The sequence below is a fragment of the Gadus morhua genome, chromosome 9 (assembly GCF_902167405.1).
Source record: "Gadus morhua chromosome 9, gadMor3.0, whole genome shotgun sequence".
NCBI classification, from domain to species: Eukaryota; Metazoa; Chordata; class Actinopteri; order Gadiformes; family Gadidae; genus Gadus; species Gadus morhua.
The window spans coordinates 15,499,697-15,526,461 of NC_044056.1; the positions used below are offsets into that span (position 1 = coordinate 15,499,697).

The 26,765-nt window shown below is 48.7% G+C and overlaps 3 protein-coding genes and 1 long non-coding RNA gene across 5 annotated transcripts in view; 2 read left to right on the forward strand and 2 right to left on the reverse strand.

The window, feature by feature from the left end:
- The first annotated feature begins 220 nt into the window (after window positions 1-220).
- On the forward strand, window positions 221-11,870 carry LOC115550430 (uncharacterized). The gene is made up of 2 exons (XR_003977897.1): window positions 221-337; window positions 11,420-11,870. It is a non-coding gene; the product is annotated as an uncharacterized LOC115550430 (long non-coding RNA).
- ribc2 (RIB43A domain with coiled-coils 2) lies at window positions 845-4,768 on the forward strand. The gene is made up of 7 exons (XM_030365442.1): window positions 845-1,068; window positions 1,190-1,271; window positions 2,213-2,533; window positions 2,647-2,765; window positions 2,927-3,106; window positions 3,963-4,129; window positions 4,322-4,768. The coding sequence occupies exons 1-7, from the start codon at window positions 955-957 to the stop codon at window positions 4,398-4,400; spliced, it is 1,062 nt and encodes a 353-aa protein (XP_030221302.1). The 5' UTR covers window positions 845-954; the 3' UTR covers window positions 4,401-4,768.
- ada2a (adenosine deaminase 2a) lies at window positions 4,591-9,939 on the reverse strand. Of its 2 annotated transcripts, none has more exons than XM_030365440.1 (10): window positions 9,782-9,939; window positions 8,823-9,149; window positions 8,146-8,365; window positions 7,832-8,045; window positions 7,612-7,739; window positions 7,410-7,500; window positions 7,042-7,150; window positions 6,388-6,545; window positions 5,869-6,071; window positions 4,591-5,361 (listed from the first exon to the last, which is right to left on the reverse strand). In XM_030365440.1, exons 2-10 carry the CDS (start codon window positions 9,118-9,120, stop codon window positions 5,274-5,276), a joined length of 1,509 nt encoding a protein of 502 aa, XP_030221300.1. In that variant the 5' UTR covers window positions 9,121-9,149; window positions 9,782-9,939; the 3' UTR covers window positions 4,591-5,273. The 2 variants fall into 2 exon arrangements, with proteins under 2 accessions (XP_030221300.1, XP_030221301.1); XM_030365441.1 differs by having other exon boundaries at window positions 9,841-9,937.
- Window positions 11,787-26,765, reverse strand: part of cecr2 (CECR2 histone acetyl-lysine reader) — a 35,511-nt gene continuing 20,532 nt past the window's right edge. The window contains exons 5-19 of the mRNA XM_030365439.1: window positions 26,623-26,706; window positions 26,003-26,061; window positions 25,713-25,873; window positions 22,828-22,917; window positions 22,476-22,626; window positions 21,695-21,824; window positions 21,551-21,588; window positions 21,347-21,438; window positions 21,068-21,194; window positions 19,283-19,647; window positions 18,829-18,978; window positions 17,279-18,095; window positions 14,934-16,875; window positions 13,076-13,165; window positions 11,787-12,930 (exon numbers count right to left, since the gene is read on the reverse strand). Of these exons, the coding sequence (XP_030221299.1) occupies window positions 13,114-13,165; window positions 14,934-16,875; window positions 17,279-18,095; window positions 18,829-18,978; window positions 19,283-19,647; window positions 21,068-21,194; window positions 21,347-21,438; window positions 21,551-21,588; window positions 21,695-21,824; window positions 22,476-22,626; window positions 22,828-22,917; window positions 25,713-25,873; window positions 26,003-26,061; window positions 26,623-26,706 (4,258 nt within the window). The 3' untranslated portion in view covers window positions 11,787-12,930; window positions 13,076-13,113. The remainder of the gene's footprint in view (window positions 12,931-13,075; window positions 13,166-14,933; window positions 16,876-17,278; window positions 18,096-18,828; window positions 18,979-19,282; window positions 19,648-21,067; window positions 21,195-21,346; window positions 21,439-21,550; window positions 21,589-21,694; window positions 21,825-22,475; window positions 22,627-22,827; window positions 22,918-25,712; window positions 25,874-26,002; window positions 26,062-26,622; window positions 26,707-26,765) is intronic.

The following is a 26,765-nucleotide window of genomic DNA, read 5'->3' on the forward strand; positions in this document are numbered from 1 at the left end:
GTATGCTTTATAGTGCATGCATACTTTTTCATAATGCTTTATCTAAATAAACTAAATACGCAGTTTATTATAGCTTTAAATAGCTACCTGACTGCTATGCTATCCCCAAATGTCTAAAGTTCCATTCAAGTTATTGCAAATGAATACCAGTGAGGCAGACCTTACACATATACACACACACACCAGACACACACACACACACACCAGACACACACACACACACACACACACACACACACACACACACACACACACACACACACACACACACACACACACACACACACACACACACACACACACACACACACACACACACACACACACACACACACACGTGCACAGATCTGACTGGGGATAGGATTACACTTGAGGTGGTAAACAGGTTGTTGTTTATTCTCTTGCCAGAAGGACTATGTCTATCTAGACTAGGCTACATATACATGTTTCATTTTTAATTTTTTCCCAAAGATTATATTCGGGGCTAATTAAATAACATCCAAGGCTTTATCCCCGTATAAACAGCATAGGGCTTTAGCTAACGTATTTATCCACATTAGCAGACACTTTAAATAATAGTTATAATTACATGCAACTTATTTCAATTATCAAATAGTATACTAGCTACATACAAATATATATAAAGGAAAATATACGAAAATGAAATGGCTAAAGTTAATGCAAGATTATGATGTAGTCGAGTACAAACAGGGGGTTCCTAAATTGGCCCTGAAAAAAAAAAAAACAGTCCTCAAAATGATAAAGCCTTTATAACCAAGATGGAGTATCATTTAGCCACCAACTAGTGGAGACAGGGATGGCTGACTTGTGGATGTTTGACGAGGCCAAAAGAATCCAAAGATTCACGGGAATTGTCTCCTAGCAACCCGTGTTTGTGCTGGGAGCATTGTGTTCGTTTTGAGGCCCAGGTTTTAATGGCGAAAGGATCTCAAAATGAACATTGAACTGCTCTCCGATCGCCTGGCCGCAGCAAACCTCGCAACGCACCAGAACCGAGAGCTGCACCGACAAGAGAGGATCTTTAACTCTAAAGTTAGAACTCTTGGGGTAGGCTTCGCACTTTGTATTAGCAATATTTAGCTTTCTCAAGGACAAATTAAACATTGGACATGTAGGTTTCAGGTGTATTACTGGCATTACTACTTTTATGTTTGCTTTAACGTTACAGGTTGATCAAATTGGATTTCAGCACCAGGTGAAAGAAAATGAGAAAAAAGGGGAATCTGCAAAAGATTCATCGCACGCATTTGGTAAAAACATAATCACCCTTATTAAATGGTCACATCAGTTTGTCATCCAAATAAGATCTGCGTTGATTAATTGAACATTAGAGATACTCACTGTGGTAACTAATCATGTAGGCATAGGCGTTTCGTCGTTTGCCTTTGGATCTCTCATCCAACTTTTGAGGAGCACGTATGTCGACACGGTTCATTCCTTGATAGAGCGACGTTCAGATCCATCATCGTCCAATATTGATCAATTATTTCGACAGTGTTTTTTAAGGTTGAATAACAGTGAATCACTAGCCTGAGAACCAGAATATTTAGAGCTAATGTTTTATTTGCTCCAATTGCTCCTATGTCTGCCCCTCCACCCCCCGTTCGTTCAATTACGAATAATCATACTATGGCAAAGGCATGACCCGCCCTGCTCTCCCTTTAGGTTGGCTTAGACTGACAATGACCCTCAACCTATCCATATAGTTATGTTGTCTAAACATAACACATGTAAATCAATAGTTGTGTTACATAAAACTAACTAAAAGGTTAGGTTGCCTATATCTATCCAAGCCTTATCTTAACGGCACTCATCCAATCAGAGACAGGATTTGTAAAATAATTATTTAATAATAGAGACTCCTGGTCAATCAGATTTCCAGCAGGCCTATCCCTGGTCAGGCCACCACAACCACTTATCTAATGTGATGAAGGTTAGACACGATGACTGTTCTAATGAGCGCCCTATGGGAGCAACGTTAAGGCATTTTCATAAATAACCAAGATTGCTCCCGCTGATGTGTTCCTGATATGTCAATGTTGCTGATCATTTGCATAAAGTTGTGTGTGTGTGTGTGTGTGTGTGTGTGTGTGTGTGTGTGTGTGTGTGTGTGTGTGTGTGTGTGTGTGTGTGTGTGTGTGTGTGTGTGTGTGTGTGTGTGTGTGTGTGTGTGCACATGCGGCAATCACAGCTGCAGACATGTTGCAAAACGATAAAGCCGCTTGCATCCTGGACGGCCGTCAGCGGAAGGAGGAGAGGCTTCTGGAGCAGGCCCTGGACGACTACCGACGCTGCTACCAGCAGCCCCAGCACCGCCGGGAGCAGGACCTGAGCCACCCCGAGCCCATGGCGGCGCCGGGCACCGCGGGGCTTCAGAAGACGCTCCCGGGTCTGTTGGGAGAGGACCCGGGGAGCGGGGAGCGGCTGCAGAGGCAGAAGGAGCAGCTCAGAGGCTGGTCTCAGCAGCAGCAGCAGGAGCTAGAAGCAGCCAGACACCAGCAGAAGCGAGCAGGTGTGCACTGCTGAAAGAACAGTCAGTCATTCTGCCCTCTCTTGGTCATCAGATAAGGTTTGATTTCTCCTCTTCTTAATTGATGTGCTGCTTGTATGCCTGCATGCCCCCAGATGAGCTTTATAATCAGAGCAGAATAAGCGTGGACAGCAAAGCTCTTCAGCTTCAGGAGGTTGAGCAAGCAACTAGGAAGGCACTAGCTCATGCTGATAAAGACTTCAATCTGGCCAAGGTGAGTCTCACGCAAACACCTGAAGAAGTGCATGACCAAATATCTAGGAGCAAATAATGTTTGGACAATATTTCTCATTATTCTATTCTGAGTTTTTGTATAGGTTTGAGACATCCCTGTACGTACCTGGATGTTAACGACGGGTGTTGTGACGTTCCCAGGCAGCAGAGAACAGAGAGACGCATCGCCGGGCCAGGGAGAAGACTGAGGAAGACAAACACCAAGCCGACGTCCTGATGCTCCTCCAGGCTGACCGGGAGATGGAGGCCTCTCAGGAAACAGCTCTGCAGGCCTTCAGGCAGAGGATCCACTTCAACCTGCACCAAGTGGAGGAGAAGACGGTCCGTCTGCAAGTCATGTGCACCTAGCACCTTTTATGAGAGGAACAACAATACTTGGTTTCAGAGTGCTCAAAAGAGTGTTGAAACAAGTCCTTAGACACACACACACACACACACACACACACACACACACACACACACACACACACACACACACACACACACACACACACACACACACACACACACACACACACACACACACACACACACACGTCCAGGAAACACAATTTAAAGGGATTACAATATATAACCTTGTATTACAGTGCAATGCAGGCTTTAATTATCCAAACAGACGTTGTTTTCTTTTTTGTTATATGCCTTTAATACAATCACATGATTCAAAGTTTGGTAGGTGCAAAATTGGAATAATGCTGCGTTCAAGACGAGAGAACGGTTCTTACTCAGAATTACAGGTCGAAAATGTGGCTAATATTTCAGAGCTCCGACTTGTCAACAGTAACAACATCCAACATGATGGCCTTCACAGTTAATAAAAATTAAGTTATTCTACGTTGACGTTTCAGCACAATTTTATGTGTCAAGATGCAATATGTGTGTGTTTAGTTGAATTCCCTGATTATTGCAATAGATGGATTACCAGCTATTGGACAGATGGAATAAGATAGCCACTGTTTGTCTCCACTCTTCTTCGTGTGTTTAAAAAATAAGCATAAATTGCTACTGCAATGGAAGTTGGCAATTTGAGTTGTTTTGAACAAAAGGTCCTCTAAAAAATAGTAAGCATATATCTTGAATGAATCCTAAAGGCAATGGCAAATGTATCATGGACGGATGTTAGTATTTTGTTGTACAACATGTGTGTTTGTGTGTGTCTGACTGACTGTTTTTGCAGAGGACTCGATGGGAGAAGCAGCAGAAGGAGCAGCGGGAGGAGCAGCTTCGTGTGGACTTGGCGCGCTCGGCTGTGCTGCTGGAGAGACAGCAGAGCCGGACTCACAGGATGCAGAGACAAGAGCTGGACCAGACCAACGCTCAGCTGGCCCAGGCGCAGAGGCAGCAGTCAGTGGCTCACTATCACACTCGTTTACAATGAACCACCTAGTCCCTAGATCAATCAAATCCCCTTCTGAAAGCTTTATCCACTAGCACAAATTAGATGTCTTCTGTAGAATAGCTGGAAACTATCAGTCAACTGTCATTCATGTGATAAATAAATGATCTCTCCCATCTTCATTCCCTTTCCATCATCAGGAAAAAAGCCCTGGAGAAGGAATGCTTTGGCGACTTTGATGACAGCTACTTCTCCAAGTTCAATACCAGCAGCCGATAGGATGACATCTGCAATGATCCGGTCCATTCAGCGATTGTGTTGAACTAACCATGCTTCAAAATACCTGCAATTGCTGTTTTAACCTGGTCGTATTAGGTTAAATGTGTTAATCTGCAATGTGTGCATTCAGTCGTTTATTTCGGAAATATTTACTTCATGGCCTATATTTTCCAAGAAATTTACATTTAAGAAAAATCTAAAATCTTTATTCAACATCTCAAAAGTACAATTTCATTCAATTTCACATGTTAAAAAATGTGCAGTGTAGAACAAATCACAGCAGTTGCAAATCCTCCGCAAATTAGGGCAAGTGTAAAGATATTTCAATTACTGCATTATTAAAAACCTCCAACATGTCTTCAACGAAACAGAGGTAGGCATCATTACAGCTTAAGTTGCACAGTTGTCACAGTAAACCCTCCCAAACACCACTGAAGTGGCTCTGACACTCAGGACTTGGGTAAATGTCATCGTCAATGACACTAACCCATGTAAATGTCAATGGGGCGTCTATGTACTTCAGTATTTTAAACCAGTTTATTTGACAGTCTACCTAAAGGTTTCTGGCTGAGCAGGTGTTACGTGCGGACATGTCAGAGCTGTGCCTCCACTGTTGGGTTCATTCCGTGTGCCCTGGTTACCCAATGCACCTGAGGGGCACAGCCTCACCCAGATACTGTATTATCATGTTTGCCCTGTGCAGCCTCCTCCAGATACCGTTTTATTCTGTTTACTGTTCATCCCTGAAGATATACAAAAATTATATCAGACAAGTTTACAATTGCGCTTGTCATTATTCCCTTTTCCATGACGGCAGTAAACAAGGCATCACGTGATTCAATGGATAAAAAAAAAAAAAAAAAAAGAGATAGATTATAGATTTTCAGTCACAAATTTGTTCCATTTTCTTTGCCACAAGGCCATGGCTTTTTCTTGCAGATTTGGTGGCAAGGAGCTGTACCTGCAAAATGTAGGGAATATTAGTAAAAAATATTGTTGACATTTAGAAACATATGCAACACACTTACATCTATCAAATCATTAATTTGGTTAAACCTGTCTATTTAAAATGAGTGTCTAAAGCGCGACACCAGAACCCAGGTTTTTCTTTATAAATCAATTGTATCTGTTAAGAAAAGTTGACTTGTGAACATGGGCCATTCTTAAGGATAACCAAATCCAACATCACCTGCAGGTTGGTTTGCAGTGGATGGCTCCCTCTCGAGGAAAATACATGCTGTTGCATGCATAATCTCAGATTGGCTGAGATGGCTGAGAACACAACTGTCCTCCGCTAATTTCAACTGAATTCATAATTTTCTTTTTGAATTCAGGGTCGCTTATTTCTCTTGATACTTTAATGTTCATGCAAAGGGTAGTTGACAAAACCCATGGATATATATAAATAGATACTGCAGTGACCAGTCAGGGGGTTTGAATGTCAATGAACCTTGAAACAAACACCTACCTAATGGAGTTCATGGCAAGCTCTTTTAAAGTGCCCAAATGGTTGCTCAGTCCTCCAAATCCCACAAACGCCTCGTAGAAATCATCAGAGAGGCCGCTGGCCCCAAACATGGAGGGGTCATCAGAGCTGATCACCAGCGGGTGCCCCTCTGACATCAGCGCCGCAGCTGGGTGGTTACGCAGATCTTTGACCAGCTTCAAGACCTGCAGCAGAGACACACGGTCTTGGTCCAATTCAAACTCTCATTTGTAATCCATTATACTGGTTGTCATTCATACCGAGCTATGCCTGCCCCGGGTCACTTTATTCCCATGCAAGTCCCTACTCTTAAAATTATATTACATGTAATATAGTATGCATATGAATATTTTAGAATTAGATGAACGCAGGTCTTTTTTTTTATTTTTATCATTTTTGGAGCCAGGTGAGCCATGTCGTAATTTGAAATTTGAAAGTACGTCAGCAGCTGCACAAACGTTGTTCTGGTGACAACAAGTGCCCTTTTCCATGACTCCATACCTGGTTTGAGATGGGGCAAACCTCCAGAGGCACCGCATTCATCTTGGATAGCATCTTGGCCACCGGGTGGCGCAAAAGAGCAAAGCCGTGGCCGATGCGGGAGGTGTTGAAGAGCAAAGCATCCAACATGTTCTGGTCCGACTTTGTGCCCTGCAGATCTGCATGAGACAGAAGACGTAACTCTGATTGTTCACTTCATATAGGAAGGGTTTTAAAGCCGAATGCGCTGATGCAAAAATGTAATTGGAACTACACCGACTCAGCTCAGATATCTGCCATTGTTTGGTTCTTTCTTTCTTTAGTTCCTTCCTTCCTCCCCTAACCTCAGTCAGTAAAATCTCAGTCCAACATTGATTAGGTCCTAAGCCACAACTTCCAACAGGAAAGGGACAGGTTTATTGTTGCAGATGGTGGACACTTGATTAAATGAACACTGACAGATCCTCACACAATGGATGTGTTGCTTATTTTTTCTTGACTACTGCATCGACCGTGAACAAATTTGGTGCAAAATGCTTAATGGCGACCTTAGCAGAGGGGAGAAAATTATAAATCACAACCTGCAAGTTTATCCATACACGTCTGTGGTCTTAAGACTCCCATAAACGGGGCCTTGGCAGTCTTGACTTTGGATTAGGGATTGGCTGAGCTCACCAGTCTCTCCGGCATGGAAGAAATAAGAGAGATTGGAGCCTTGAGCAGCTGGTAGAGAGAGGGCCTCTTTGTATTCCCAGAGTGGCCGGCCAGTGTCCTCCTGACCCACCTAAACAAACAAAACAAACAAACAAACAAACAAACAAACACACACACACACACACACTTAACACTACTCTTTTGTTATTCTGTCATGACCACTAAAACACACAAAACCGAAAATTCAATAGCATTACATTTTAAATGACAGCCATAGGATAAACACTTGATTCATTGGGTTGATACAACATCCCACTGCTTCCCCCCCCTGATGAGGCATGTTTGAAGCCAACCCTGTGCTAGCATTGAATGAGGAGCAAATCCCTCACAAGGTCAAACCCAGCCATCGTCTCAGGAAAGTCCACTTGTAACTTCATGGCCTTCTGCACCTCCTTGGTGAGCAGTGCTGGATATATCTCCCTGAAGAACACACAATCATCAGAAAGTTCCGCATAAAATCATTGAGATAATCAGAATAAGAAGGTGATCCTACAATTGTATGATAGTGTGGGACACGAGTATTTATTCAACCTGTTTACAGTGAAGATGACTCTGGCTCCGAAGAAGTCTGGGTTCTCTTCCACGAACTGCCGCGCGGTATCTTGGTAGGTCTTCATAGTCCACTCTGTGTCGTGGGTACTTCCGTCCAGCTCGTACGTCTGGTTGCAACAGAAAAAAGCCCTGAGGAGTCTCACCCAAAAAGATAATTGGAGAAGATGGATTGATTTGAGGGCAAATGGCAAACGTTTACCTCAGGGAGTAAAGCACGCACTTCCACATACAGAATGTTGTCTCTGTAGAACTGCAAAAGGCCTTCATGGAAGTAGTCTTTAAAGACAGGCGCGTAGGTCACCAGGCCCCAGGTGGCCTTAAAGGCCTGTTCGAACCTCTTCCAGACCACGGTCAGGCTAGGATAGGCCAACTCTGGGTCTTCCAGGGTCCAGAGGGTCATGTAGGACATGAGGCTGGGCACGCAAAGAAGAAGAACCAATTAGCTAGACGATCTATGTTTAACATGTCAGCGCCTCACACAGAAGATGACATGGACCTACAGGGGGAGCCTACCTGTCATCCAGGTCTGTAACGTTGACCGTCTTGGCCCTCAGCTGCTCCAGCAGGGTCCAGGTAGAGCAGTTTGACAACGGTTTCGGCAGCCCAGAAGAGAAGTAGAAACGGACCGACCGGTCATCAGTGTAGCAGATGTAGCAGTGGGGTCGATAAGTCACGTTCCTCACCAGCCACTCCACATCGACCATTGCAAAGTCATGGACATGGAGCGCAGCCCCTGGTGCCACATGGAGAGGCGATGGTTGGATTATTTGGCAGTTTACAGTGACATTTTATGCTTTTCACCAGTTTTTGGGGGCTAAACGACGGGCTACATTAGCAAAGTGCCATCGCTCCAAGAATTGCAGCATTGCCATGATATAACCAGTGAGAATTTGCTTGGTCATTCATTAAGTTGTTTTGCATATTTGTACAATGATAACCAATCACTTGTCAACGTAGACAGTGATGTGAGGCCCGCCTAAAAGATACAATTTATTTAGTGGCTTAATTTTCCCGTCTACAGTACTTGTGTGGAGAAAATACACTAGGAGCTACAATACCAAACTAGAAAAGGCAGTGGGTGCTGTAGATTAAATAACAGCCTAGCAGCACTCACCAACACGCAGCATTACTAAACAAACATTCTGTGTTGGTTATCAAAGGCCTACACTAAACAACTGTTCAACTGATACCTTTGGGCATCTTCTGCAGCAGGCCGTAGATGGGGCTGCTCCTGATCAGAGGCCTGGCCTTGAAGAAATGTAAGGCAGGAAGGAAGTCTTCTCTTGCCATCTCCTCGAGCATCAGTTTGCTTAGATGAGCATCCAGCTGCTGCTCCTCCGGCGAAAGGCTAACATTTCCCCCTATGCGCATGGAGGCTTCCATCTTTATGAACTCTTCCCTCTGCCTGGGGTCTGGGTAGCTCATACCCAGGGTCAGGAAGCAGGACAGTACGCACAAAATGGCCACAGAGTGGCGCTGGAGCTCCATCTCTCGGAAGAGACACAGTGGCGAAAGAACTAAAGACAAGAAAGTGATATAAAGCCGACTAAAGTACAAATCATTTTTCGTGGCAATGCAAAGTGGAAACACCCTCTATCATATACGATTTTATTGGCATGAGCTAGTGACCTTCACATGCGAACATAACAGCACTTTTATATCCATTAAAGCATGATTCACATTGTTCCGGATAGCTCTACCTCTGGGTTTCTACCGAGGTTTCAATTCAATATCGGCCTACTTAAAAGAGATAATGTAGATGCATTTTTGTCATTTAATGGCATCTTGTAAATTAGAAACTATTTGCGTGTAAGGGTGTTGTGATACGTGGACTTGGGCGCCCCTTGTTTGCACATGGTGAACAGCAACGCTTTTGCGTTGGAGGTATTATTTACACAAGCAATGTAAACGGTTAACAGTGGCGTCCACGACAAATAACACTAAACGTCGCTTGACGCATTGGTGATTGGTTTTAGACGTGGCTATGATAAACCACCCGTCTATTTAAATGCTATAGTTATGAAATAAAGCCATTGTTATGTTACGCGCATTGTCAATAACCTCGAGCCATATCAAACCGGATTTCGATGTTAAATGTGGTGTTCAGCGAGCTTCATCGCTCTCTGTCGCAATGGAAGATTTACCGTACCTCTCCGCCGATTCTTTGAGATCCAAAAGCCTAGCTTGCAGAAATATTTAAATACACACCAACTTAGCCAAACACTTCTGCTTCAGATTTCTTCCCAGCCAGTGATGACCCCCTCGGGCGCCGAAAGCAACCAACCAACTGTGAGTCACTGAGGGGGTTGCACATTGGGGTCATTAATGACGTATGCGTTGTGGTTGTGGCCCATCGCACCTGCATTTGCATCTTTTAATCCTTTTTTAAATTTCCCTATTCGTCTTTCACTTCTCACTCAATAGTTCCTCTGTGTCATGCATTTGTTCTTTGGATTATATGAACTTCTTAGATCCATACATTCTTATTCAGAAAAAGTATTTTATTTCTAAGAATTGTACAGTATAGAAAACACTTCGGTCCATTTCCAAAATAATCTATGTCAGTCAGATAAGAACTTGTAAACGTCACATAAGAAATAAACATACAGGGCCTCTTCCAATGCTGCCATGCTACTGAGGTAAAAGTAAACTTCTCCAAAGAAAACAAACCCCAAACAGACATCACTTATATTAAAAACGAGTTCATAAATGTACAAAAATTCATTAAAAAAAATGAACAAATAAATAGGATTCACATTTAAACATGCTTTTCACTAGTGCTGAGACAGCAGAGTAAAGGTGAGAGGTGGGGATTGTATGCAGACTACCAGTCTTCATTTGCAAAGTCTACACACCAACATTACAAACAGTCTGTAAAGTTCACAACTATCACAATCTGGAAGATTCCCCAAAAACAAAGAACACCCCAGCATCCCTAATACACTAGACAGCCCAAGTGAAAAGATTGCCTTGAATAAGGCCAACTCTATTATGCCCACAATACAACGCTTTCCTATTCAGGCAAGAAAGTCAAGACTTTGCAGCACTAGTATAGTACGGCAATACAACTACTAAATGGTCCACCGAGTTCCACCATATCTCGTGTGTCTTTAGGTTCTAGAAGTCGGTCTTAGAGATCAATAGATCGCCAGCTGTACAGCAAAATATATATATATATATATATATATTCACCACCTCGCCACCTGATGGTCCCCTTGTAGGCATGCACACACATCATCCCCATCTTGTATGTTACAATAGGGAGTGCTGAAGATAGCATTGCTCCTGACATAGTGTCACATCATTTACAATTCCCACATTGCTTTGTTGAAGGACAGCAGTGCAGCTATTTGCAACAGACAGTTGACAGGAAGAGCCTGTACTGTTGTTGTTTTTTTTTAAGCTATAAAGTGTATATAAATGACAGGCCAATGCAGAAGTGTTGACTTGCGCAACTGTGTTATAACAAACAAGGAAGTGGATGGTTTCGGTGGGGGCCAGGAACTGCCAAGCGGCGTTATGAGGTAGATTCTTCACTGCACCTCTGGGACAAGGTGCATGGACGACTGTTTCCCAAGAAAGCACATCAGGTGCTTCTTGCATTCCAACTTAAAAGGAAAAGTGTGACAACATAAGGCTACCATTGTGTGTAATAGAGTAAAGTGGATTTCCTTACATTTTAATCACCTCGCATCAAAAACAGATGCAGGTGAAGTGTTCAAATCAAACTCGAGCCAACGACATAGAGAACACACACACACACACACACACACACACACACACACAGAGAGAGAGAGAGAAACCGGCAAATCCATTGACAGCGAGTGGAGCCCGGTGGACCACATGAACACAACCCTACACATGTAATCACTGGGTTCCACACTTCAATCAAGTCCGAGTTCCATCGTATTGTTGCTCAGATCAATTCAATAAAAATACCCGTATAGATAAACTGTACGCCCTGAGGATTTATTATTGATCTACTTAAGCTATAAAAAGGGGAGAGCAGAACAGAAGCAGTTGGCTGAACAACCCTGCAGGGCGGTGTATGAAACACCCAAAATAATGTCCTTTATTACATCAGGCTGGGCCCAGCAGGTTCAGGGGGAAACTCAAAGCAGAGGGCGCATCGGAAGGATCCTTTTTTTTTTTTTTTTACGACGAGAACATGGCACCACGGGGGTAGGGCAGGTACACACACACACACACACACACACACACACACACACACACACACACACACACACACACACACACACACACACACACACACACACACACACACACACACACACACACACACACAAATATAGGGGGATGTGTTTAACTCTGGTGAAACTGGACCAGGTGAAAATGACCCTTCAGCTTGGGACAGTTTTGTTTGCTTAATGCGAGCGATAATCATCTTAACCTTGCATTAAAGGCTGGTGTCATTCACACATACATACATTCAATAACAAAGACCAAGGCTTCCGGCGAGGCCGACGTCTGTGGGCGGCAGAGATCGGTTGTTAAGTACCTCCATGTTTTGTTACTTAGACCTGAGTTAAGAAAAATAATAGTTCAACAACAACACGTCCTCTGCTCCAGACCAGCAGCCACACTTTGGAGGACAAACTAACAAACTATCAAAAAAGGCAAGTAAGCCAATTTTAGATTGAGGTGACAAGACAGTCCAGTGAAGAGTAAAGGGCCGTCCAGTGTGACTCTACAACTACTCTGTGCTGTCCTGACCGACTGTGATCCAGTAGTTACTGGCAACAGCTCTCTGTCCTGTTGTGAGGCAGAACCTGGGGTTGAAGTCCCACAGGCTGCACAGCCCTGGCCAGCTCCATGAGCAGACCCTAAATATCCATGAGAGGGTCTTTACACTGTCACATTGTACTGGACCAGAGCTGAAAATCCTCTGGCATGGAAGCAATATCCATCCTTTTGTCCCACTGTTATAAATTTAACAAAAAAGGTTCCACACAGGCAGCAGTAAAATCATACATTCTACGGAGTCTCTAGAAAAACAAAAACGAAATCAAAGGGTGTATTGCGTTCCCTTTACTGGACAGTTAGGAGACTTAAGCTGTTTAGTTTCAGATACAGTGATCCATCAGGTGGGAGCGCTCTCCTTTGTTGTTCCACCAGGCCCGATGATGAATTTAAAGACACCCCTGAACAACAGGACTCCATGTTGAACCACTTCTCCCTGCAGAGCCGTCCTCAACAGCAGCGTGCAGCATGGCGGACTTTTGTAGGAGTTACAACACGTGGTAACATCTGTTTGGCAGTGTGCTGCTCATCCTTGGCCTAAAAGGGGAAACAAAATCAAATCGAGTGGGTGTCACTTCACAACCGGACAATGAAAAGAAAATGTCCTAATATCTGCTACCAAGATTTTGCCCTGAAAGAGTTTACATGGCTATGGGATGAAGGATAACACAAAGACATGTACCGTCTCCCTTGCAGCGACGGTCCTCATGCCGGGGCTTCTCACACGCCCTGCTTATTGCCCGGGGCACCAGGAGCACCCATGATCTGCTGCCTGTGACAAAGAGGAACCAGAGTCAGGAGAGCCTTCAATACCATGGCTTTATCGAGAGTCATAGAAACCTGGAACTGTTAGCAATCACCAAGTAGTAAACCGAAACTCAGAATATATCTTTTATGATTTCATAGCGAAGTACAATTGCTATGAATACAGCCATACAGTACAGACGGAAATAAAGGCTTAGGTTTAAAGATGACATATTATGAAACAACACTTTTCCTGGGATTTGGGGTGATGTTTTGGGTCTCTGGTGCTCCCACACACAGAGACTTTGAAAAAAATTTGTACATGATTTTTGGAGTGAGATATGCATTTCTGAAAGTACCCCACCCACAGTTACCAAACGAGCGAGTCAGTTTCGGCGCCCCTCCTACGTAGGAAGGGGGCACAGTTGAATATTACCTCCCACTTCCCTACTGCCCTCCAATCAGAGCATAGCTAAGATTTTGTGGACCAGCGGACAAGAAGCTCAGGCAGGGGGATCTCAGCGGCAGCTCAGCTCCGGGAGTACAATCCCTTTCTCTGCCGGACTGCCGCCGCGCTCCCCCCGCCGGAGGAGGAGACATGGAGGAGAAAGGGATTGTACTCCCGGAGCTGAGCTGCCGGACTGCCGCCGAGCTACCCCCGCCAGACTTTTCAGCTCCCGAAGGACACCCGCCGGAGCAGCCGGGAAGCTTCGGCGGCATTTCATCCCCCGGAGTACACCGCCGGAGCTGCCGGACTGCAGCCGAAGCTTCGGCGGCAGTCCGGCAGCTCCAGCGCGGGGAGCTCGGTGACAGTCCGATAGCTCTGCTCACGGAGTACAATCCCTTTCTCCTCCATGTCAGGGTCCATGGACTTCAGAGAGTCCAGGCCAAATTTCCTTTCCCCCAATTCTTCTCAACCATGGCCGAGATGTCCCCCACTACGAGTCTTTACTTGTTGTGGAAGCGCCAGAGACGTCAGACGCAGTCGTTATGATTCATAATATCATCCGAGGCGCACATAGCTTTTGGCCGTCATATTAGATATACTTTTATATAAATACCCATATATAATATTATTATTATTATTATTATTATTATTATTATTATTATTATTATATTATATTATATTATATAGATATACAGCTAACGTCAACCATCCCTTCTCCTCCATGCTGTGGTTCAGTCTGACAGCTCATTGGTCAATGGGCAGCAGCTCATTTGCATTAAAGCTACAGACACCAGGAACAGTGCATTCTGAAGGGACTGGAACAGAGGGGAATAGCGGGAGCCACGATTTATTTTCCTAAAAGCTATTTCCAGCAAACGGCTTCAATAACATGTTTTCTGGAACTCAAATACTAGTTTTACTTGTTGGGAAAACACCATAATATGTCTCCTTTAAGAATCAGTTTTTCCTTGTTGTCTCTGTCGGTTTCCAAAGGGCATAGTTTGTTCCCACCTCATTCATAATAAATAATAATAAAGTAGAGGAGGAGGATTAGTTCAACGTGTTTGACCTCAGATAGACACTGTTGAAGTTTAATTAAGTATTTTCATTCAAACCGGTCTTATAGTTCCCTCTACTGGTGATTGTAATTGCCTTGATCTCATTGTTTGCAATGAGGATATTGAGCATCATTGACTAAACGAACAAGAAAAGTTTAGATGGTTTACAACATATGTGTATGCATTTACATAATAAATGGAAGGCATTCTACGTACACGCCGTTAAAAATGCACAGCTAATTCGAAACAAGCTCTAATTAAGTGCCTCAGGACTATACTGACTACCTTACCCAGGGTGCAGGAAGTGGTCGGGCGCGAGCCCCCTCTGCTGGAGCATCATGCCCTGGAAGTGCCCCCCGCCCTGGGGGTGTCCGTACACGGCCATGCGCGTCTGCCCTGGGGAGTAGGGCAGCTGCTGGGGCCTCTGCAGGGCCTCCATGAGGTGCGGGTGGGGTCTTTGGGCGGCGTAGGGACTGGGATAAGGCTGACCGGGGTAGGGCGAGCCCCCGCCGGCCCGGGACAGCATGTGGGGTGGGGGCACCCCGCCCTGCTGCATCCCTGGGTGCACGGCGCGGGGGTCGTACATGAAGCCGGCGGCCAGGTGGGCGGCGGCCGCCGTGGGTTGGCGCTGCTGCTGCTGCTGCTGCAGCAGCGTGGGCTGCAGGCTGCGGCGCCGGGCGGCCGCGTTGTGGCTGTCCAGGTCCAGGATCTCCTTGGGGCTCTCGGGCCGCTCCGTGCTCTCCTCCGGCCGGACCTGCCTGGCCGGGCTACCGGCGCCACACAGCTGCTCTTTACCATCCCCGCCGCCGGACTGAGGCCTGGGCCCCGCCTCAGACAGGGGCGCGGGGGGGGCCTCGGGCCCTCGCGGCGACATGCCCCTCTCCACGGGCCTGGCGGTGGCCCCGGCGGTCGCCATGGGGACGTAGGCGGCGGGGGCCATGGGGTGGCGGGGCTGGTACTGAGCGCGCTGCCAGTCCTCGGAGGGGTAGCCCCCCCGGCCGCTGGGCTGAGCGTGAGCCAGGGCCTGGGGCTGGCCGTAGTAGGGCTGCTGCTGCTGGTACTGGGGGTACATGTTGGGGTGGGCCTGCGGGTGCTGCTGGCCCGCCATGTGGAAGGGGTACCCGGCGCCTCCCTGCTGGGGGTGGTGGTAGGCCGGGTAGTGGGTTGGGTTCATGGTCTGGTTGGGGTAGGGGTGCTGGGCAGCCGGCGGCATGGGCCTGCCCATGTTCTGATGGCCGTAGTGTGGGTGCGGGGGGCTGGCCAGGCCGTACTGCCCCATAGGTCCGTTCCCCTGGCCCTGGGGGTGCATCGCCGGGTGCTGGCCGGACGGGGCGGGTCGAGGGACGGCCCGCCCCCCGTGGGTGCCGCCTGCCAGTGGCGTCTGGTGGGGCGTGGGGCTGTAGCACTGCTGCTTCAACGCGCCCGCGGCGCGGTCCACGGGCTGCAGGCTGCGCTGGGGGGAGTCAGGGCCGCCCGGGTCCCCCCGTCGGCCAGAGGGCTCCGAGGGCCTCTGATCCCCGCGGTCGGCAGGGCTCGGCTGGGGGGGCAGCTGGGGGACGGGGTGGCTGGGGGGCAGAGAGGTGAGAGGGACGGGCTGGGACGGAGGGTGCCGGGCACCCTGGGGACCCCCCTGGGGACCCCCCTGGGGCATCCCGTGCACAGGGCTGGTCTGTTGGGGCGCGTGCTGGGGGGGGTGTTGTGGCGAGGTGAGGTAGTGAGCGCCGTTGTGGGGTGGCTGCTGGAGGGTTTGGGGGCTGTCCTGGTGTCCCCGGCTCTGAGGACGTCCGTTCAGATTGTGTGGCGGGGTCCTCTCTGGTACCGGCGCAGGGGCGTGCTGAGGTGCGTTCGGCCGGTCTGAAGGGCTGCAGTGCTGGGGATGGCTGTGTGGGTGCTCTGGGTCTTTGGCGGTGCTGGGGTGGACGGGGCTGCTGTTGCTGCTGCTGCCGTACCGGGCCGAGGCGGCGGCTGGGTTGGCGTGCTGGGCGGCCTCGTGGCTGTGGGATTGTCCCTGGTAGTCCGACTCCTGGGCTCGGCCCGCCGCGGGTCCCGGGGCGGTCCGACGCTCCGGGGTTCGGCCCCAGCCGGGCCCTGGAGGGCCGTGCATTCCCCCAGGAGGGCCACACTCTGCCGGGCCGGGCGGGGGCCGGCCCTCGTGGTCCGAGGACAGAGAGGTCATTTGTGCTGAGGCCTGGGTTGTGGGGTCGTTGCGTTTGGCCGCCATTTGAGATTCAGCTGTGAACACAGAAGCATGGAGCGCGTTAAAGAAATACCCTGTCAATCAATATCCGGAACATTGCAACACAAGCACCAACAAACAAACCAAAGAATTGGGAGTTGAAACGGCAGCAGTAAATTGTCCCATTAAACCACATAAACGACAGAAGATAGGTTTGATTGATATTCATTATGACTGCAATGAAGAGACACAAAGACATGACACAAACATGTTAAAAAAATGAAAATAATAATTTTGGTTTGAAACCTTGAATATAACAGTAATGACCCTGTCCTCACTGAAGAAACAAACGGTAGACGTGTGTGTCCCCGATGTGTGGCTGTGTTTAAACTCTCCACTCTAGACTCTGAGTGTAACAAACGCCAGAGGAGGCAACGTGGCCCATGTGTGGCGGGGTACCTCTGAGCGGCGTGTCCGTCTGCTGGGGAGGCCGTCTGTCTGGCCCATTGTCTCTGGCGGGCCGCAGCAGCTGAACCTCCTGGGGAGGGGGGGGCGGCCGGGGGGCATATGCTGGGGCGCTGCCAACTGCTGACGGGGGCCCGGGCTTCTGCTGCTGGAGGGTGCCCATGTGCTGGCGAGGGGGCCCCGCGGGGGGTCCGGAGGAGGCCGACAGCTGCTGCAGGGCCAGCATCTCTGGGCTCTCCAGCATGGAGGCCAGCCGCCGCCGGCCAGCGTCTGGGTGCGGCGCGGGCTGGGGGGCCGCGCCGCCGAGGGAGCTCCCGGCCGGGGGCACTCGGTACTGGGCGTTGGGGGCGGGCATGTGGGGGTATCCTGCGGCGGGCTCTGGCCAGGGCTTTTGTCCTAGCGGCGGGGGCACCCCTCCCTGGTTGTAATGGGGCTGGCCGGCCATGTTGGGGTCATGCATGTGGGGCCCGTGCGGCCTCTCTTGGGGCTGGTGGTGCATACCGGGCCACATGTTGGACAGGCCCATACCGGGGGCCCCGAAGCCTGGGTACTTGTGCTGCGGGGGGCCCTCGGGGATGGGGTATCTGTTGGCCAGGGGGTGCATGGTGTGCCCCTCTGGCCGCTGGCGGGTCGGGTACATGCTGGCCTCGGAGGGGGGCCCGGGCTGAAGGGCCACAGGGCGCGGGCCTAGCGAGGGCCCGTGCGTGGGGCCGACGTAGGGGTGCTGCTGTTGGTGCTGGGGCTGTGGCTGGTGGGCGTCTGGACCCATGGGGTATCGGAGACCCCCGTGCAGACCGTCACGCAGGTGATGCTGAAAGTACAAATGTTTTGTGTCAGTCGAGTTTCACCAAAGGTATTCCTTACTACCTCAAACATAAACAATAGTTAGTAGGTCAAGCAACTTATGCGCACAATCTAAAGAAAAAAACATTTTGACCCCCAGGCAGGGGGCCAACTATGAGGCAAATTGGAATGGTATAATGTGGAGCCGTCTAACAACGTTAGGGATGCACAGATACCGTTAATAATAATAGTAATTGATCAGTTATTTATAGCGGATTTCTAAATACTCAAAGACGCTTCACAAATAGCCGAACTCAGACCCGATACTGTGCTCATGTATTTCGTACTCATAAATCTTCTTCTATAAAACCACCCGACACCACTAATGAATGAGAGCAACCTGAGCTCATTATAACGCACATACACATAATAAAAAAAGCATCTCAAAGATGCCGTGGCCCCCATGGCGATAACACTACCCCCATCTTTCCTCCAACTCTCAGCCCACAACACATACCACTGTTATGGTATTTTGAAGTACGCAGATCGGTTCTCTGTATCTGCAAGCGCCAAAACGATAGTACTTCATAGCATAGCAAATGTAAGCACATTTACAATTAAAGTGGAAAGGCTGCACCCCTGAACAACGCTGTCCGTGTCGTGAAGTAAAGCATGTCAATTAGCTGGAAAAGGCCTCAAGCCCTTGGTCATCAGTGTTTCCCATGACCCCCCAACCCCGCCCCTGCCCTGGGGGTACGCACCTGCATGCTGAAGTTGTGCGGCATGCGATGCAGACCGGGGTCGCCGTGCCTGGGTATGTGAGCCCCCTGAGCAGAGTAGGCAAAGCGGGGGTCCATGGCCATCCTCTGGGAATACATGGGCGGACCGTGGGGGCCAGGAGGTCCATGCATCTACCAGAGAAACAGTTATGAAAGAGTTAGGGGGGGGGGGGTCAATTTAATTAAGAGACTGCAACTCTGATTTTTAACACCATTAAAAATTATGTGTTAATTGCTATCGTTTTGGTCCTCTTTCCGCACAACATACTGTCATGTTGATCGATAACCATGATCAGATCAGCCACACTGGAATGGTATCTTATATATTGAAAGTAGTGCACTGATAAACCAAGCTGCTTCAGCGCGGTACTGATCTGAACACGGGCGCATTACTTCCAGAGACATCCGACGGGATTGAGACGCTGTGGCGGGCTACCTGTGGTCCTGGGCGGTACATCCCGCCGCCGCCCAGGTGCTGCGGGCCCAGGGGGTGATGGGGCGGCCCGGTGGCCCAGTGGGGCGGGGGCGGCGGCCGGCCGGGCTTCTTGCCCTCCTCCTCGGCGGAGGGGGTGCTGCCCTTGCCCCCCGGGGCGCTGCGCTTGCGGTGGGCCTGCTCCGTGGCCCTGATCAGGCTGTCGGGCCCCGGCTGCTTGCTGCCGCGGCTGCGCTTGCGCTCCTTGCGCTCGCGGTCCTCGCCGCTCACGTGGAACTCCTCGTCCGTGTCGCCGTCCTCCGAGGGGAAGTGCTTCAGGAGGGCGCGGCTGAAGCAGCGCTCCAGAGAGTCTGCCATGTTGGTGTACTCTGGGGGGAGGGCGAGCACACAAGTTCATTTAGACACTCAAAATTCAGAATAATTCATTTTAGGGCCAAGTTCTATGGAGGTGTGGGGTGGGGTGTTATCCCCAGGACCATGGCCCATTTGGGATATTTCTTCGTACCGCGCTTGTGAGCATGGTTTCCCTAAATGACCAAGGTAGTATACCAAGTGTCCCAGAAGCTTTACCCTCTCTCAGATACGGATATGAACGACACACACAGACTTCTTCTCTGATTATAGTCTCATTTGAGTATCAGTGACAAAATGGCATTGCAAACTATTTGGACAATCAACTAATACGTATAAAAGAAAAAGAAAAATTGGGTTCACTGTCCCTCTACATTAAGAATCAAAATCCTACTTACTAAGACATGACCTATAATTTTACATAAATAACATAACATAAATAACGTGTTTATAGAATTTATAAATCGATCAAGGAGCCTCATTAATTCACACTTGGATGCTGTCGGAGACGATGACACCATTTTGGAAGTACACAAAACATGCCACTACAGGCCACCATTGTGTCTCCTACATCTTTTGAAAGGGAGGTTTGAGGAGGGGGTACTCAGTTGGTTGACCTCTGCAACCTCAGCGCTAGATGCCCCTCAAACCCACACTTGCACCTTTAATATTTGCTGTTCTTATGAAGTCACCGGGGTGTGGCATGTGACCGCATTAGCCAGGAAAAACACTTCCAGTCACAAACATTCTCTCACCAGCTCATTTCCTCACACTCCACACCACTGATCGATCAGCATGACACACACACACACACACACACACACACACACACACACACACACACACACACACACACACACACACACACACACACACACACACACACACACACACACACACACACACACACACACACACGAAGGGGCCGTTGCTGCTGACCAGGTCAAAGGGCGTCAGTTGACCCCCTAGGCTCCTTCAGCCCCCTCTGGAAAAGATTCCTCCCACCTCTCCCCCCCCATCCTCCTCCTCCTCCTCCTCCTCTTCCCCTGGGGAGAGCATTGAGTCGGATGGATGGCTCCAGACAGGGGGCTTAGGGCTGGAATGTCTCTCTGGCACTGCAGGGCCGGAGCCAGCCCCCCCCCCACACCCCCCTCTGAGCAGTGGAGCACAGCTCAATCACTCCCCATTAATCACTGTCAAGACTGCCCTGCCTGGCCATCAACACACACACACACACACACACACACACACACACACACACACACACACACACACACACACACACACACACACACACACACACACACACACACACACACACACACACACACACACTTTTAGTACATAAGATCTACATCCTCATAGGTTAGAAAACAACATCCTCTTTTTTTCGCCCACGAAGGACGTGAGGAAGGCTGCAGTTCAAATCGCTCTCACCGCTGTCTTCCCCGTTGTACTCCATGCAGTTTTGAAACATAAGTTTCACGTCGGTTACAAACTCTTCCTTTGCGATGTAGTCGCCTTCGTTCAGCTTCCTCTCGATGGTGGACAGATCCATGGGAGTCTAAATGACAAAGTAGCACAATTACCAAACTACAATAGGACCTAATCCCTTCTGAAGCGATGGAAGAGCATGCCAGAGGTTTCTGAAGTCAAAACAAACATGAGAGCCTGCTGCTGCTGTGGGGCTGGTCTGTACTAGACGGCCTCTAGTACCTGAATGAGCTCATGGTAGTTGGGGGCGTAGGAGTCGTCCACAGGCTCCATGAAGGGCCAGGAGTCTTTATGCGCTTTGAGGGTCTCCAACACTGGAGAGAACAAACCAGGTACGACTTCAGAGAGCATACCATGCAGAAAAATATCAACAGCCGTCTTGTTATTGGCCTGGTGCAACAGCTACAAAAATAACCCATATCTTACCTTTGTAAAGCGCAGTGTAGTCATCGTCGATTTCATAACTGAAAATTGGACACGCATCAAATGTTACCAGCCATTTCAAAGCAGAGGAAACAATGCGTTTTAGAAACATGCCCTGAAGAGGCTGAAATGAAAGGGGCTCCTTACAACTCCTTGGTCTTGCGCGACCTGCGGATGGGCGAGTGAGGGTCCAGATTCATCAGCTCTGGGGGCAGATCTTTACCCTGAGAGAGCAACCAGGCCTTCTCTTCCCGCAGCTTTCTTCGTTTGGCTCGTTCTGCAAACAAAACGGTATTGGATCAAACATTAAAATCTAAAACGCATTGTCGCTCTTGAACAGCATCCATTTGGAACCCCTGGGTTCTGAGCAGAGCCATTACCAACCAGGCCCACACCACTTCAACATAGACTATTTATCAGCTAGCCATCTTCTATCAGGATCAGTTGATCAAAAGGCCAGTACAGGGAGAGCACTATATATATGCACGCACACCCACACACACTTTATCTTTAACATGAAAGGCAGAGAGGGCTGCCGGTCCCCTGCTGTGTGGATTAAAGGCGTTTCAAGGAGTATTCCACATCGGCAATCCACACAGAGAGCAGGTCCTGCTGTTCATCTAGAACGCATTAATGAGGCTCCTCTGAAGCACCATCAGCAGTTCATTAACCCTGGCAGATGACATCAGAGGGAAGGAGAAGAGATACTGTGCTTAAAAGGCCCCTGCTAACACTGCCCCTCTCAGTCCGGGCGCCCCTCATATAAATCACCCGGCCAGAGGCGCCGCCCCCCCAACAGGCATACAGTGAGGACCCATGGATATGGAGGGCCCACTCCAAAGGTTCTGTTCTTGATCCCACTGCAAAGGTCATCTGGGTCGGTGTACCCGTCATAGAGGTGTAGATCTGTCTTTGGCGCCACCGTTACCTTCCACGGCCTTGACCTTCTCCATCTCCTCCCTCTGCCTCTCCTCCTGCAGGAAGCGCTCGTCCTCCCGTCGCTGCTCCGCCAACAGGAGCTGCCGGTCCAAATCCCCGTCCTTCCTTTTGTCCACCTCGGCCATGGCTGGCAGGTCGTCCTGAAGGCAGACATGCAGGAAACATTACATCCAAAGGCCCATCCTGCCACCCAGTGTTAGGTTAGGTTACTACACACATAAGATATTTAATAGAATGATTGAAGGTTACTGTTTATTAGAATTAGAAAAAAACATCATGGTTCACATAGTTCCTGCGTCGACGCCCTCAATGAGGTCAAAGTGCATTTTTGTGAGACGCACCTCTTCCTCTTGGTGGATCCGTTTCTCGGAGTGGCGCCCGGATGCGCGGATTGGTGAGGGCTCCAGAAGCTTCTGCTTCTGCTCCTTTTCCTGTAGATCAACACAGAACAGCAGAGAAGCTGAGCCTGGCTACCATAGAGGTGACAGAGTCTACACCCAGAGAGATGGCCTTCCCTGCCAGTCTACCTGGGCAACCTGCACATGCCGAGATGCCTTCATCTCTGAATGTTTGAAGGAGTAATTCTAATGCGGTAATACAAACATGTGTAAGCCAGCATGTCAGATGGCATTCAGAATTCATCAGACCCTCAAGAAAAAAGTGATTATGCGATCGCATAATTCAACGCATAATCAGCCAGTCTGCAGATTCATGCGGGGGCCGCATTTTTTCAAATATGCCGCACTTTCACCGCATAAATTGTAGATTTCCGCACAAAATATGCGGGGCTTGAATGATTTCATAATCCCTGCATTTTCGTTGCAAAAAAGTCACATATATCTTAGCAAGAAGTTGAAAAATGTTACGTTTACTTCACACAAGAGCAGCCATTTCCCCGTGTTGCCATGGGAACGTTATGAAGTGACGTAATTAAGCGACGTGAACGTCTTTGAATTGCTGCATTTTTCGCAAGTTCCCGCATTTTTATCGGAAGTTCCCGCAATTTTTGCAATTTCTTCGCATAAAATTGCATAAATTTGCCGCATATTTCATCGCATTTTTTTAAGAAAACGTGCCGTATAATCAAGGATTTTTGGCCGCAACAATCACAAAAAAACGCTGCGTTTTTCTGGGGGGACTGATTCATGCTTGTACGGTGAGGACATAGCATATAGGAGGCAGAGAGAGCGAGAGAGCCGCCCACCAGGGAGTTTAAGTAGATCTCTTTAAAGGCTTTCTATATCAGGGCCTGGCCTCCGCGGCTCATGTCAGGGTGCATCAGTGAGAGCAAATCTGTCAGCCAGACGCTGCCGGCAGCACAGGGACGTGTCAGAGCCAGGCCCCTGGCTGCCACCGAAAAACTACTGCTGGTCTGGAGTGAGGACCAGAGTGAGTGGAGAGTGAGACAAAAGGGACGATGACTCTGATGGCCTGTCACCGCAAAACGGGCCAGCTGAGCTACAGTAACCTCGCACCAGCCTCCTCCATACCGCCACAGCACACCCTATTTCAGCTTAGTCTTAACATGTCTTGGGGGCCCTTGCGCTGTGCATTATCAATCCAAGCCTCCCCCACACGTGCGATCACACACACACACACACACACACACACACAAACACACACACACACACACACACACACAATTACCCCTGCCCCCGCACACAAGATGGAGTGCCTCTGCTGTCGCCACTTAAGAGGTCGGGGAGAATCCTGCAGCACAGCCAGGCCGTCAATCAAGAGGCACCGTCCTGCCTCAAGGTGAGGAGACCTCCTCCGACCGTGGGTGACAGCAGCCTGAGACACGCACACCGATGCGCACGTCCTCAGATGCACACGAGGCCAACGCCCGCACCCCAAAAGGGTGCGGGCGTTGGCCTCGTGTGCATCTGAGGGCGTGCGCATCGGCGTGCGTGTCTGCGCATACTGATTCTGATTTTGTTCTTCCAATTATTGCACGAGCCCGGGAATAGTCCCCGGAAATCCCCAGTGGGTTTAAGAGGCGCTGCGTTCAGCAGACTGCTTCTCTGAAGGTTGTTCGGTGGTAATCTGGGAGTGGGAAGCGCTACAGCGGAGCTACGCGACCATGAAGGACAAGAACACATTTGTCCAGGGACAATAAGGGAGTGACCCCTGTGCCGACACCTATCTGCAGAGCTCGGCTCCCTACACAACCGCTTGAGTTCAATGGTTTCCATAGCAACGCAACAAAAGGGCTGGCTATAAATGAGCAGAGGGTAATGCAAGTCCACAAACCTTATGTTAAAACATTGAACCTGAACAGTGGTAAAACACATCAAATGACAGCAGACTTATTATTTCCCATGAAGGAAATAGAAAAGGTAATGGAGCAGTGACGAGTTCCATTTCTATAAATATCAAAAATATGATGGAAAACTAAGCCAGAAGAGAGAGTAACTCCCAGGAGAATAATTCCAGTTCCCATAATAACCAGTTGGTGTCCTACAGGCCTGACAGGTGGGCTTCAGCAGATCACTTCCGAGCCAGTGAAAGACACGCTGTGCACTGTTCTACTCCACCTCCAGTCAGGATCTGGCTCAAGGCCTTGAACCCGATCCAAATTTCATCTGTGCGCTGCATGGAGGACAAGCACATGCTTCTCTTCCTGCTCCCTGACTCACAGCGGTAAGTCAAGAATTCCCGAAAGAACTCCCTCCTTCCTGATAGTCTTCAAAGCCTGGACTGTCTGAACCCGAGTTTGTTGTGACTCAACAGCAAGCAGAATGACTCAGAACATGATTGCAGTGGCCTCTCTCCCAAACTAGCTCTCTAAACTCCTATTTGTAACACGAACGATGTTGGGAACGTTACTTAAAAAAAGTGATTAGTTAAAGTTACTCACTACTTGTTCCAAAAAGCAACTCCTCACTAGCAGTTTGTGTTTGGAGCCAGGGGTGCGTTAGGATTACGCAATACATTCAATCGATTCAAAGCAACGCACTGCATTTAAAGTACAGTAAGGCAATGGCGTTGTAACGACGGAAACAGTAATTAGTTAGATTACCCCGTTACTGAAAAAATTACAGCGTTAACGCCGTTCTTTTAAACAGCACTGAACATGACCCTACTTTAATCAAGTAAAGAGCATTTATACACATTTTTCTCAAAATGTAACGACAAGAACACTGGAGAGAGAGAGAGTGGGAGATAGAGCGAGGGAAACAGACGGCTGCGACGAGGACCAATGGCGACGCGCGGCAGGACCGACCTTGTGCTCAATCATGCTGCTGATCTCTGGCAGGAAGTTCTGGCTGATGATGCGGTGGAGATGGCGGTCCTGCGGGGAGGTTTTGTCCTTGATGCTCTCCGCAAGACTGACCCACTGAGGCTCCGTGTCGCACACCAGGGACCAGCAGCCTCTCTGGCGGTCTGGGGGGAGGAGAGACAGACTCAGGTCCAAGGTGACCGCCTCCCCGGCCCTGCACTACTGACACCGAGTGGAATGTTGGACGGCTCCCATTTGAAAACGGGGCCTTGTCTGGCGGTTAAGACTCCTACCTGTGCCAGGGGGGGGGCTGTCCAGGGCGGTGTCAGTCTGAACCTCGCTCTCCGCCTCACTGAAACACAAACATCAATGTGATGATGACGATCTCTTCAGCGTCACTTCTTTGTAAGGGAGAGATTTGTATTTATTTATTTAGTTAGTCTTATCATCTAACTTTTTTACTAAGACAGTAAGACAATGGAATGCCTCTTGTAATAGTTATAGTATTGTTCCATTTCCAAATTGTCAAAACACAAAGAAGAAAAAGAATAATACAATTAACAATTAACCTAATCTCCAGGCACTGTATATGATGCTGTATGGGACTATAAGTAAACTGAATGTGTACACCCCTACAACTATACTTCTGCTGTGCCACAGTTCTACCAATTATCCTGCTTAACTAAATAATGCATTTTATGAGATGCATTGTATGTTCCAGAAGGCTGATTCAAGGCTGTCCTTGTTCCAGGGTGGATTAAAGTCTCTGCTGAAAGACCAACTATAAATCCTCCTATAAATCCTCCATTGGAGAAAACGAGATACAGAGAGCTACAATTGGAAGAAAGAGGCAAAATGACGACGGAAATGCAAAAGAAAAGTCAGAGTTGAGACAAACTTTCACTAGTGTCACCTCAGCTGGAGGTCTTCCACCCTCTTCTTCGGGGGCCGCCCCCTCTTCTTCTTCTTCTCCGGTGGGTTCCCTTCAGGCGGTTCACTGTAGAGCACCGATGGGAATGGAGGTGAATATCACAGGCTCTTTTACAGAGCAGAACA

Coding starts and splice junctions, on each gene's coding strand:
- ribc2 (XM_030365442.1), top strand. CDS start 955: ATGAACATTGAACTGCTCTCCGATCGCCTGGCCGCAGCAAACCTCGCA. Junction 1,272..2,212: donor AGATTCATCGCACGCATTTG/GTAAAAACATAA, acceptor CGGCAATCACAG/CTGCAGACATGTTGCAAAAC. Junction 2,534..2,646: donor ACACCAGCAGAAGCGAGCAG/GTGTGCACTGCT, acceptor GCATGCCCCCAG/ATGAGCTTTATAATCAGAGC.
- ada2a (XM_030365440.1), bottom strand. CDS start 9,120: ATGGAGCTCCAGCGCCACTCTGTGGCCATTTTGTGCGTACTGTCCTGC. Junction 7,740..7,831: donor TGCGTGCTTTACTCCCTGAG/GTAAACGTTTGC, acceptor TGTTGCAACCAG/ACGTACGAGCTGGACGGAAG. Junction 7,501..7,611: donor GTCATCTTCACTGTAAACAG/GTTGAATAAATA, acceptor TGTGTTCTTCAG/GGAGATATATCCAGCACTGC.